Below are 14,694 nucleotides of genomic sequence, written 5' to 3' on the forward strand. Positions count from 1 at the left end.
CCTCCCAAAAAACTACTAGAAGTAATAAACAAATTCAGTAGGGTGACAGGTTACAAAATTAATACCCAGAAATCGGTAGTGTTTCCATATATTAATAGTGAAGTAGCAGAAACAGAAATTTTTTTTTCAGAAACAGAAATTTAAAAAAATACCATTTACAATTGCACCAAAAAGATTAAAATATCTAAGAATAAACTTAATTGAAGAGGTGAAAGACCTGCACTCCAAAAACTATAAAACACTGATGAAAGAAATTAAATATGACACAAATGGAAAGATATTCCATGCTCATTGATTAAAAGGACTTTGTTAAAATGTCTATATTACCCAAAGCAATCTCCACATTTAATGCAATCCCTATCAAAATACCACCAGCATTTTTCACAGAACTAGAACAAACAATCCTAAAATTTGTAGGGAACCACAAAAGACCCCGAATAGCCAAAGCAATCTTGAAAAAGAAAAGCAAGGCTGGAGACATCACAATTCCGGACTTCAAGCTATACTACAAAGCTGTAGTCATCAAGACAGTATGGTTCTGGCACAAAAACAGACACACAGATCAATGGAGCAGAATAAAAAACCCAGAAATGGACCCACAACTATATGATCAGCTAATCCTTGAGAAAGCAAGAAAGAATATCCAGTGGAAAAAAGACAGTCTCTTCAACAAATGATGTTGGGAAACCTGGACAGCTACATGCAGAAGAATGAAACTGGACCACTTTCTTACACCATACATAAAAACAAATTCGAAATGGATGAAAGACCTAAATGTGAGACAGGAAACCATCAAAATCATAGAGAACACAGGCAGAAACCTCTTCGACATTGGCCATAGCAACTTCTTACTAGATACATCCCTGGAGGCCAGGGAAACAAAACCAAAAATGAATTATTGGAACGTCATCAAGATAAAAAGCTACTGCACAGTGAAGGAAACAATTAATATAACTAAAAGGCAACCTTTGGAGTGAGAAGATATTTGCAGATGACATGTCTGAGAAAGGTTTGGTATCCAAAATCTATTAAGAACTTATCAAACTCAACACCCCAAAACCAAATAATCCAGTTAAGAAACGGGCAGAAGACATGAATAGTCATTTTCCCAAAGAAGACCTACAGATAGCTAATAGACACATGAAAAGATGCTCAACAGCACTCATCACCTGTCAGAATGGCTAACATTAACAACCCAGGAAACAGCAGATGTTGGCGAGGATGTGGAGAAAGGGAGCCCTCTTACACTGTTGGAGGGAACACAAACCGGAGCAGCCACTCTGGAAAACAGTATGGAGGTTCCTCAAAAAGTTAACAACAGAATGACTCAGCAATTGCACCACCAAGGATTTACCCAAAGGATACAAAAATACTGATTCCAGGGGGCACATGCATCCCAGTGTTTATAGCAGCATTATCAACAATAGCCAAATTATAGAAAGAGCCCAAATATCCATCTACTGAAGATATGCATATATACACAATGGCCTATTACTCAGCCATAGAAAAGAATGAAATCTTGCTATTTGCAATGATGTGGATGAGCTAGAGTGTAGTATGCTATGCAAAACAAGTCAGGCAGAGAAAAATAAATACCACATGATTTCACTCATATGTGGAATTTAAGAAACAAAACAGATGAACATGAGGGAAAGAAAAAAAGAGAAGGGGGGAAGACAAACCATAAAACAGACTCTTAACTATGGAGAATAAACTGAGGGTTGCGGGAGGGAAGCTGGGTGGGAAGATGGGCTACGTGGGTGATGGTGCATTAAGGAGGGCACTTGTGATGAGCACTGGGTGTTATATGTAAGTGATGAATCACCAAATTCCACTCCTGAAACCAATATTATATGTTAACTAGAAGTTAAATGAAAATTTGAAACAAAAAACCACAATGAGAGATTACCTTACACCAGAATGGCTAAAATAAAAAAGACAAGAAATAACAGGTGTTGGCAAGGATGTGGAGAAAAAGGAACCCTTGTGCATTGTTTGTGGGAATGTAAATTGGTGCATCCACTGTGGAAAACAGTATGGAGGTTCCCCAAAAAATTAAAAATAGAAATACCATATGATTCAATAATTCCACTACTGGGTATTTACCCAAAGAAAACAAAAACACTAATTTAAAAGATATATGCACCCTATGTTTATTGCAACATCATTTACAACAGCCAAGATATGGAAGCAACCTAAGTGTCCATCAATAGATGGATGGACCAAAAAAAAAATAAATCTTGCCATTTCTAATGACCTGGATGGAACTAGAGGGTATTATGCTAAGCAAAATAAGTCAATCAGAGAAAGACAATTATCATATGATCTCACTTATATATGGAATTTAAGAAACAAAACATAGGGGGAGAGAGGAAAAAATAGAACAAGATGAAATCAGAAAGGAGACAAACCATGAGACTCTTAATCATAGGAAACAAACTGAGGGGTTCTGGAGGGGAGGGAGATGGGGACATGGGGTAACTGCTGGTGGACATTAAGGAGGGCATATGATGTAATGAGCACTGGGTATTATATAAGACTGATGAATCACTGACCTCTACCTCAGAAACCAATAATACATTATATATTGAATATAAACTAAAAAAATGAAAAAAAAAGGATGGATAAGGAAAATGTGGTATGTACACACACACACACACACACACACACACGGAATATTATGCAGCCATAAAAAAAGAGATTGTGTCATTTGAGACAACATGTGGACCTAAAGGGTATTACGCTAAGTGAAATAAGTCAGACTGAGAAAGATAAATACCGTATGATTCTACTCCATAAGTGGAATCTACTAAAGAAAAAGGAATAAACAAACAGCACAATCAGACCAATAAATACTGACAATTGATGGATGCCAGAAGCGAAGGGTGTAGGAGGTTTGGGCAAAATGGATGAAGGGGGGTGGGAGAAATAGGCTTCCAAGTATGGAATGAACAAGTTATGGGAATGAAAGTCACAGCATAAGGAATATGATGTAATGGGACAGATGGTAGCTACCCTTGTGGTGAACATAGCATAATGTATAAACTTGTCAAATCACTAAGTAGTATACCTGAAACTAATGTACCACTGTGTGTCTACTCAAAAAAAAAAAAAAAAAAAAAAAAAAAAATTCTGTAAGCCTCAGAAGACAAATATGGTCCTGCTCTTACATCTTAGTTTTATTCCAGTGAGACTTGTGTCAGACTTCTAACCTACAGAATTTGGGATAATAAATTTGTGTTGTTTTAAGCTATTAAGTTTGTGGTAATCTGCTGCAATAGCAATAAAAAGTAATACCTACTAAAAAATATTCCCACAAATAAAAAATTCTAGGCCCACAACAGTGAATTCAAAATATTAAAAGAAATAACACCAACCTTACATAAACTCTTTCAAAAAAGAGGGGAGGGAGGAATACTTCACAAATTGTTTTATGAGGCCAGCATAACCCTAATACCAAAACCTGATAAAGACATTATAAGAAAATGAAATTACAGACCCTATATCCTTCGTAAGCACAGATACAAAAGTCCCTAACACGATATTACTATACTAAACAGCAATATATAAAAGAATAACATTTTATAACAAAGTGCAATTTATTTCAGGGATGTAAAGTTGGCTTAACATTTGAAAATAAACTGAGGTAATTTACCATAATACCAAATGAAACAAACCAAAAAATACGATCATCTTGATAAATGGAGAAAAAGCATTTTCAAAATTTAACACCTATTCACAGTTCCCACCATGTCTATTTAATTAACATTTCACAGGGAAGTTCTAGCCAGAGCAATAAGGCAGTAACAAGAGACAAAGATCATGAAGATTGGAAAAAAATACTGAAACTGTCACTTTTCTCAAATGACACGACTGTGTATGTGAAAACTGAAAAGATTCTACACAAAATTAAAAATCTAGAATTGAATGAATTGAGCAAGGTTGTAGGTTAGAGTCAAAAGTATAAAAATTAATTGCATTTCTGTATTCTAGTAATGAGTAATTTGAAAATAAATGAAAGAACAATTCCATTTACCATAGCATCAAAAAACATACAAATTTTAGCTTAACAAAGGTTTGCCAGACGTCAACACTGAAGACTATAAGACATTCCTGAGATAAAGACGACCGAAAAAAAATGGAGAGATACATCATGTTTATGGATTAGAAGACTCAATATTGTTAAGATGTCACTTGTTTCCAAATTGAACTATCCAAATCAAAATCATACCATGATTTTGTTTTAGAAATTGATCATCAGCTGATTTCAAAATCTATATGGAGATTAAAGGACCTAGGATAGCCATAATAATCTTGACAATAAAGTTGGAGAACTTTGATTACCTGATTTCAAAGTTCAGTATAAAATTATAGTAATCAAGGGGCGCCTGGGTCGCTCAGTCAGTTAAACGTCTGCCTTTGGCTCAGGTCATGATCCCTGGGTCCTGGGATGGAGCCCTGGTTGGACTTCCTGCTCAGTGGGGAGTCTGCATTTCTCTCTCCCCCTGCCCCTACACCCTGCTCGTGCTCTCTCTCTCCCTCTCTCAAATAAATAAATAAAATCTTAAAAAAAAAAAACAAAACTATAGGGGCACCTGGGTGGCTCAGTCGGTTAAGCGTCTGCCTTCGGCTCAGGTCATGATCCCAGCGTCCTGGGATAGAGCCCACATTGGGCTCCCTGCTCAGTAGGAAGCCTGCTTCTCCCTCTCCCACTCCTCCTGCTTGTGTTCCCTCTTTCACTGTGTCTCTGTCAAATAATTAAAATCTTAAAAAAAACCCAAAACTACAGTAATCAAGATAGTGTGTTATTGCCACAAGAATAAATGAATAGATCAGAGAGCCCAAAAGTAGATCCATGTTTATAGTCAGTTAATTTTAAAGACTTTATTTTATTTTAGAGAGAGAGAGCATGCAGGAGCAGGGGGAGGGGTGGGGGGGGAGAGGGAAAAAGTCTCAAGCAGACTCAGTGCTAAGCACAGAACCCCACACAGGGCTCAATCTCACAACCTTGAGATCATGACCTTAGGGGAAACCAAGAGTTGGATGCTTAACCGACTGAGCCACCCAGGTACCCCTACAGTCAATTTATTTTAAAAAGAGACACCAAATGAATTCAATGGAGACAGAGAATATTTTCAACAAATGGAGCTAAACCAAACAGCCTTACGGGGGTTAGGAGGAAGGAAGATCCTTAGTCCTTGCCTCATACCCTACATATAAATGAATGAGAGAGGGATCATAGACCTAAACATAAAAGTGAAAACTGTAATGCTTTCAGAAGAAAACATAGGAGAATATTTTCATTACTTTGGGTTTGACAAGTATATTTTAGACAAGACACAAAAAACATGTATCCATAAAAAGAAAAAAAATTGGACTTCATCAAAATACAGCACTTCTTCTGCAAACCAAAGTCACCATTAAGAAAATAACTCATGAACAACACAGGGGTCAAGGGCACTGACCTCCTGTGCACGAATATCCACTTTATAACTTTCGACTTCTCAAAACTTAACTATTAACAGCTTAACTGTTGGATTGGACAGCTTTACTGATAACATAAAGTCGATTAACATATACTTTGTATATGTATTATATTCTTACAATGTTAAGAAAATTGTAATAGAAAATACATTTACAATACTGTGAAATATCCACATAAGGTGACTCATGCAGTTCAAACCCATGTTTTTCAGGGGTCAACTGAATATAGGCAAGTCACAGACTGGGGGAGGGGGGGAATGTGAGCAATACATTCACCTGGCAAAGGACTTAAATTCTTATATAAAGGATTCCAGCCATTCTGTAATGAGACAAGCAGTCTAATGAAAAAATGGTCAGAGACTTGAACAGGCATTTCAGAAAAAAAACCCCAAAACAAAAAACTGCCAATAAGCATATGAAAAGGAGTTAAACATCATTAATCATCATGCTATAGATATAATAGAACTGGAACTCTCATAATTGCATACGAATGCACATAAAATGGCATATACAACAACTTTGGAAAATTTTTCAGCAGTTTCTTATAAAATTAAACATAAACCTAACTTGTGACCCAGCAATCCCAGTTATTTCAAAAGAGAAATTAAAACATGTCCAGAAAGAATGCTCATAACTTTATTTATAATCACACCAAACTGTAAATAACTCAAAGGCCCATAAATAAGAGAATGGACAAATTACAGGATGTTCATGAAATGCAACATGACTGAGTAGCAAAAATAAACCAAGTATATATGCAACAATGTTGATGAATCTCATTTTGAGCAAATGTAAAGTTATACATGGTCACTTTTACCAGATGTAAAAGTGACCATGTATAATTCCACTTATATGAAATTCAAGAACAGGTAAAACTACTCTATGACAATGAAAAATAGAAAAATGGTTGCAAGGGAGAAAGGGAGGAATAAATTCATTGGAAAGTGGCAAAAGGGAAGTTTCTGAGATGGTGGAAAATTATCTGGATTGCGGTAAGCATCACACAGATGTATATAGATTTGTTAAAAGTGATAGAATTCTAAAATCTATGCACTCCATGGTCCACAAATTTTACTTGAGGACAAATCATTTCCCCTGATTTATCAGAGGGCTATCTATCACTTCCAAAAAAAGTTGTTCACAGAGACATGTTTACTTATCTCCATTTATAGCAGCTTTGTCCTTGAGTCAGCTCTTCAAAAGAAAACTTGTTTCCGAATTCACGAAGTCTTCTGGTGAAATGTTGCTCATAAAGTTTTATTTCTTGTCCTAAATTTCTAATTCAAAAACATTACTCATCATCTTGTACCATAGAAGTTAAAGACTGAAGTTACCCTAGATATAGTCCAAACCCTCAACTACTTTTTAAATAAAAAGATGCCTAAAGTGATTTGTCCAGGATCATATTATTTCCTTTCAGAAATAAAAAAATATATATTATACATTGTCACTCTTTGCATATACTAACACTTGGGCAAATATAACAGCTTACCTTATAAAAAACGTATATTAGACAGTTATGTGTGCTTTAAATGGCAACTGAGGAAGCATAAGGAATAATGATTACCATTAGGAGGTTAGAATACTTTATATATAAATTGACATTATATCAGCTGTATTTTTTAAAAAGCACATATTTTCATTTCCAAGTTCACACTGGCTAGTTTTTCATGAGTGATGCAATTTCTAGTTGAAGTGTGTTGGTCTTTACAGCTGGGACACTTCTATCAGGCTGCTTTTCAGGAGCTGTACTGATGATCTATAAAATCTGGGCAAATGAAAAACTTAGAGATTTTTGACACTGGAGTCAGTGAATGGCGTAATAGCATCCCTGTACCATATGGAAGGTAAATGTAATAAAATTTCACCAAAAAAGTTTTTGGCAGTGTTAGTTGTGACAAGTAGATAGAGGCTTAAAATGCTTAAATAATGAAAAAACACTTTTAATTATGTAGGAAAATTTTTATTCAATAAATATAATTTCATAAACTTTAAAAAATTACTGAGAGCTATACAATAAGTAACTACACTTACTGACAATGCAGAGAGATGTTAAAGGATTTTATTAGACAGCCACAGTGTCTGAGGTCCTGGATTTTAAACTAAGTGTTGCCACAGTATTGCCAACTACTAATTCCCCAGAAAAATCTAACAATCACCATTATTAGAAACATATCATTACTTGTGATCTATTTTTTTGTAGGAAAATCATTCAAGTGTTCTCACATAAACAGCACTTTAATAATGTTCTATTTTTATGAAAATAGATGACTCATTTCAAGATAGAAATAATGTCTCAGAAGCAGGACCAAAATTAATAAAACATATTTTACATAACTCTTTGGTGTGTTTCTTTTATGAATACCTGCTTATATCACACTTCAACGTGATCTTTACAGGAAAACACAAGCATAGATGGTTTTGCCTTTTCCCCTGCCCCCAATAACTTCTCAGAGTAGCATATTTAAAATTTTTTTTTGATATTAACTGTCAATTTTTTTAGTGGCTTTGACTTCTGCCTATTGGATAGGAGTCTCAAGCTTCTCACACAAGCTCAATTCCACAATCCACAATCTTACAGCAGAAACGGCCTGGTCTGAGTAAAGGAATTTCCTGATGCAGTGATTTGCCTCAGTTTAATCTCCTACTCAGGACAGTGCCAGAGTTTGGATAGGTCTGGGAAGCCTTTTTGGACATCATGGAGATTGAGACCCAAGGAGGAGGGCAGTTAAGAGAAATTCAAACTAAATTCTCCCTTCTTTCTTCTCAACTCCACAGCAAGCTTGGTAGCTGTAGTTCTCCTGGCCCATACTCTAATCCTCCTAAGGTGAGCCTATTGCTTGCTGAAGCTGAGGAAGGGTACTGAGTTATCTTTTAAAGCAGCTGATGGGCAATTTTGAAAACCGTCTTGGTGCTTACTACTATCTTCAGGGCTACAGCCTTCAGACTAGGTAGTAAAGGTAAGAAAGTGAGGCAAACAGATTTGAGACCATCAATTAGTAAAAACACATGTAGCATTTTACTCTGGTTTCGCCAGGTTTAAAAGTAACTTAATTGCCAACATCATACTCTCCAAAGAATTTTAAAGAAATATGCAAAGGGGATTGTTTTGTGATTACTGGCTACATAATAAGTTTTAAAATATGAGTATTAGCACTAGAAAACTATTTAAAGCTTATAGACAACAGTTACTTTCTTAAATAAATTGAAGAAAGCTCTTTTCTTATAATTTTCCTTTAAAAAGAGGTTTCCAACAGAGTAGGATGAGCATTATCAGTAGATGACATTTACTTTTTTTTGACATAAAGTTCTTAAATAACTTCAAATAGTCAATGCAGACAATTACATCACCACTTTCAGCACCATATAGCCTGGCTGACCTCCACTGCGGCAGTTGGTCAGAGACTGCTTGGATGGCTTTGTGGTCCTTCTCTAGTGTCAGTAGTCAGTTTGGTTTATGGCAAACAAACACTGTAAATTGTTAAGGAAGATGTAATGTAGGACTATTACATGTCATTTTGTTAGATAAATATTTTATAAGACATTCTAAGAAAAAACAAATTCTGAGTTATCTTCCACTAAACTACCCTGAGTATTTTCTGCAATTTTCCTCCTCTGGAACATGAATTGTAAGTGAATATATTGTACACTGTATTATCCCTTTAATGTACTTCCAGAATCACAGTATATTCTTAAACTCAATTTTGGAATATCTAAGTTAAAGAAGGGCTATTAATGAAAATTAATATTTAAGCTGAAATTCATAATCTAATATCCTTGCATTACTGAAACAGACAAATGTTATATTAGCAAGAAAATAAAAACTTAAATAGTTTACCAGCAAACAAGGTAAAGTCTTAATTCTTGACTCTATCATTCTTTCCCTACTAGCCCAATTCCAGAAGTCTTATATTCATGAGATGGGAAGAGGTGGAAGGTTGAAGAATATATCTACAGAAAGGAATTATATTCTCAAGAGAAAATTTTGGAAAACCTTATTTAACCATTTCCATACAATTTTAAATGTATATGTATACAATCACATACTTAGAGCTCGGTAAGTTCTTTAACCAATAATCATTTCCAAATTTTAAAATGACGTTACTTTTTATCAAAACAAATGACAACACTGATCATATGATAAACTCAGGATGGAAATTAAGTACTGAAGTACAGTGAGTCAATTACAGCAATATGTACCTGATTAATCATTCTTAGCATTTTAACTTATGCTGCCATTACCCCTTAAGATTTAGCATTTTAAACTTTGTTTCACTTACATCCTATAGCCATGCCTGAAAATATACCTAGTAATGGGACACTGAACAGATTTCACTTCACTGTGGTAGTCTACTATAACTTAGATAACATATACTAACCTAAAAATAATAGGATTCTTATGTGAAATCCTTTATTCTGCACTCTAGCTTACTGAAAGGCAAGAGCAATTCTAAATTAGCCATAGAAAGAGCTCTTATCTTTTTAATTACCCTAATATTTTGATTTATATGATTAAAAATATTTGCAATATTAAAATACTGTCCAAACTTGTTTTTTATTGATATAGTTGAACTTTACAACAGTGTCATAAAATACTATAAACAGAGGCTTCAGATAGAGGAAAAAAAAAAAGGCAAATTTAAATATATTAACCAGATTAAAGCATGCAAAAGATCCAATGATAAACACATTAAATAATAATATGCTAATGGTATATAATTTACCCACTATAGGTTCTTTGTATTCTGTCACAAAAATATTAAACATCAACTTGAAATTTGGTGAATGGACTTGATTCCTGATTTATATATATAATATACCCTTTGCATGTATATGCTTAACTTTACTGGTTGTGTTACAGTATTTAGAGAAGTTTGGTATTGGTATATATTTACTATCCACAATGCAGTAAATAATGGTGGGAATGCAGCAAATTCTCCTAATTTGCTCTGTGAACTTAGAAAGCACTAAAGAATTAACAACATGGGTCACTGAGGGACCAAAATTCCTTTCTATTCACATTAACTTTTCGCATGAAAATCTTTAAATATAACTCTAATAAAAAAATAGAGTTTTCAGGGCAAACTTTTCAGCATAATTTACAGAAGCAGATTTGAATAGAAGACTCAATAACCAAGTTAATACTAAAAAATACAATTAATTAGGAATTACTTCCCTTTTCTACCTGGATATTAAAATATAGTGGCCTTAGCAAGAGGATGAAATGCCATTTGGAGTCCCATAAGCACAAGGGACAACCCAAAGAGATGGAAAATGTCTCTTTCACAAATTCTAACATGTTCAGATTTAAATTAAAGGGGTTGAAAGGGGTTTATGTCAATGCTTTTTATTTGTTTGCCATTATAACTGAATGGTATGAAATACTCGAGAAATTTCAAAAAGTAATTCTGCAGAACTAGTGTGGCCATTACCAGGATGATCACACTGAATTTTAGGAAAGGAGTTGAAATGGTTCCCACAAAGTACTACTGCCCCTTTAACAAGTAGATGAGTCCATTGTGGAGAGAGTCAAGATGCTCCTGTCGTTGGTATAGAAAGGATCCGATGCACTCCAAGATCTAAAGTAACAATAAGAGAAAAGTTTGGCTCACCAGGACCTATGTTTTAAGTGAGACAAAAATTTACTCTAAAACTTAGGATCAAAATGAAATTTGAATATTAAAATAATCACTTATTGATTCATTTTTAAATGCTAAGAGAAGTTCTTCATACTAGCCTTGAATGACCAGTCTATTTATATAATACAAGAACTTGGAAAAAAAATAATGCTCTAGTCATTATATAAAATATTAGCCAAAATTCAGACATTCATTAGCATTAAAACAATTTCTGTAAGTAGTAAAGCATGAGATGCTCTTAAAATTTTAACAATACAATAAGAAATAAGTATGTTACTAAGAGTTATGCACAATCAGTTTTACTGAAAAGCAACTAGGCTATATTTTGACATTACAGAAGCAAACAAACATCCCACTTACCAAAAGCTTTGGAATGAAATAGTAATATGTTCATATTATATTATACTATTTCTTTTCAGCTATAAATTCTATTCTAAAGATTTTAGCATAATTAGCTTGAATGCAGTAAATGGTTTATTCAATAGGTATCAAAGACAGCTGTGACTCATTAGGGTTTTCACTTAACTGAGAACAAATAAACCTTTAATGGTCTGGAAAATTTACTGTCTGAATAATAAGGCCTATAAGCAATTAATTACATAATGCTTTATTTGTAGCTCTATTAATTTAAGCTAAAATAACCCAAGACCAGAAATAGCCTTCCATGCTTAAAACAGCCTAACCCATTTCAAGGACAGTATCAGGATTACCAAGTCAAAGGTGGCTTTTCTTAGAGAAGACTAAAAGCACTAAACAATAAATACATTTTATGTAACTTTTTCCAGGGTTCCTACTTTTCTAAACAAAGATGTTGGAGGAAGAGATTAGCATTTAAAATGGCTTTTAAATTCACTCATCAAATATCCACTGTTTCCTTGAGATTCTGTATGTAGTTTAAGTTTAAATCAATTAAGCAAGCACAGTGATAATGAAGTTTGGAACCTAGAAATTTTACAAAGTTGGCAAAGAGGAACACAAATAAGCTACAACCATACTGGTAGTTTACAAATTCTCTAATTTTAAACACCTTAGTTTAAGGAAGGGCCTGTTCACTACTGTCTCTCTCTAGTACCTAGAACTGCACCTGATACATAGCAGGCAGTATTTGTAAAATAAATAAATGAATGAAGTGAGTCTATGAACATTTCTTAAAAGTATTTATCCAAGAAGAAGTATGCTTAGATACATATGACAAAACATAGCTCCCAACACCCTAATTATCGGGAGTCACTCAGAGTCTATTCCCAAATTGCCAATATTTTATATTAGTTTTTCCTCTTTTCCAACCATTGCTTACATAGAAGAATTTTATTAGGTAAGGTTTCTTTTGTTTTTGATCTTTCCAAAGCACACATGTGCATTCATATGTTAAATATCATATTTGACAGAACATTAAATACTGGAACTACATATTAACTATTAAGTCCTTTCTATTTAGAAAATAGGTTTGATTAGGATAAAGTAACTGTTGGTAAAATGCAAAAAGAAAATCATTTATTGCTGAAGTACAGCCTTTAGTGTACAACATGGCATATTCTTCATATAGCACCATGATGCTACATTTGAAACTGAGCCTGCAATATGGCATATTCCTTTGAAAACATCAATTAATAAAATGTAAGAATTTTTGTGCCTGGACGGTAAAAGTTTTTAATCAGTAGAATGTGCATATGAAAGCACTAGTTGTATTTCTCAAGTGATGCTCATTACCTCTTATGCTTAATAGGTTAATAGAACAAATATCCAAGGGCTTCTACATCTTGTAACAGAAGTAGTAGTCTTGTTTCACCGTTTAAGTTAGACATGAAATAGAAATGTAGAATAAAGGCTGTTTCACAACACAGAGTACTAACCACTATACGATCACGGCAATAAAGGCTGTTTCAATATCAAAACAGAAATACCAAACGTCTTTCTCTAATACAATTATATGGAAAAAAACAAAAACAAAACTCTACATATCAAAATGACTTTCAAAGTTTAAATATGATAATGGATATATGGCAATTTCCATATAGCCCTTTGAAAAGCGCCAAGTGGTTTTTCATATTGTATGATTTTTATCCACTAGAAAAAAACTGAATAGATCTTAAAGGACTTTTTAGATTATTCATTTGAAAAAAAAAAAGGGAGGATACAGTACTAACCAATAACATAACCTGAGATGTTGGACAAAAATGGTAAGATATTTATAGTCTGTCAAACAAGATATTACCGTTAAACATTTTATTAGGAAAATAAAAAAATCTTACAAAAGAAAATATTATGATACAATTTTAAGTGAAAAAAAGTACAGATGATAAGAGCCACCTTCAGGATGTGCTGAAATAAATCCCCTATTTCCAGGGGCAGGTTCAAAGGGATAATAATACAGTGTAAAAATGGCTATGTAAAGAAAAATGGGGGTCTATTACCTGAGTAATGGATATCAAACAATGAGAATATATATATAAACCAAAAAATATTTTTGGCTTATTTAAAATTAATTACAGTTTTTTTAATAGTGAAGATGTATACTGTCATTAAAATTAAATTAAAATTAAAATCCCTGTTGAAGCAGAAATTTAAAAAATTCTGTGGAAGTTCTATAGTAGTCTCTTAGTCTAACTCCACCTTAGTTCTATACAGTAAAGCTGTTTTAATAAGTAAAATAATACTATAAAGTAGGTCCTTCTGGAACTTCTTTTGGAAAACTTGGTGGCCTGGGTACATGACAGAGCTCCTTTCTAATAATGCATTTTATAATACATTTGTGTAAGTCAAAATACATAAGTCCCAATAAATTTAACTGTTCATAGTAATTCTTTTATGTAGAATAAAATTACTACAAAATGATACCACAGCATTATGGAAATATTTTTGATCACATGTTATAATCAATAAATGGAGACTGAAAACACAGATGTTTTAAGAATGCTATTTATAAATGCAACTGTACCACAAAGACATGGCCATAACTAAAGGCAAAGTGGGAACTAATAAGTTCGCCAGTAAATGTTACCTGAATTTTATGATACATATGAATGATAATTACTCATCATTTTTAAAACAAAAAGCTAAACAAATATTAAAAATTATTTTATCAGCAGATAATAGTGCCTCCTCCACCCCCTCTATTCCCTGCCCCTGGGGTATATTCCAAACTTTTCTAGGCCATGGCACACTTAGAAAGTGATTATTCATGTGGTACACGGTGGGCAATGGAAATCACCATCTATCTATCCCTGCCCATCTATAACTCTTCCTGCACACCAGTGCACTGCTGCTCTCATTCTAGGAATATGATATAATTCACCTTAAGGACACCAAAGCATGAAAAAAGTTATTTCCACTTCCTAATGTCCCCTGAATAATATGTCCCTTGGGGAAATAATGAAGAAATGAATCCATTTCACTTTTAAATAAATTTAAGTGGCATTTACCAAAACACGGCATTTTTTGTTATGATCCACAAAAGCAAGCACTGATATATCTAATTCAAGAAATAGATTTGGGAGGGGACAGAAATGCTAAGATTCTTCTAAACCATAATTTAATGTGCCTATTCTAACTTAAAAACTTTTAATTAGAC

At 33.7% G+C, this 14,694-nt stretch overlaps 1 protein-coding gene across 2 annotated transcripts in view; it reads right to left on the reverse strand.

Annotated features, from left to right (window-relative positions):
• Window positions 1-6,384: 6,384 nt before the first annotated feature.
• Window positions 6,385-14,694, reverse strand: part of ATP11B (ATPase phospholipid transporting 11B (putative)) — a 122,398-nt gene continuing 114,088 nt past the window's right edge. Inside the window, exon 29 of one of the 2 annotated variants that reach the window (XM_032407109.1) lies at window positions 6,385-11,063. In XM_032407109.1, coding sequence (XP_032263000.1) covers window positions 10,982-11,063 — 82 coding nt within the window. In that variant the 3' untranslated portion in view covers window positions 6,385-10,981. The remainder of the gene's footprint in view (window positions 11,064-14,694) is intronic. The other variant, XM_032407106.1, reaches the window with a different exon arrangement.

Source organism: Phoca vitulina, unplaced genomic scaffold, assembly GCF_004348235.1.
Source record: "Phoca vitulina isolate PV1807 unplaced genomic scaffold, GSC_HSeal_1.0 scaffold8, whole genome shotgun sequence".
NCBI lineage: Eukaryota > Metazoa > Chordata > Mammalia > Carnivora > Phocidae > Phoca > Phoca vitulina.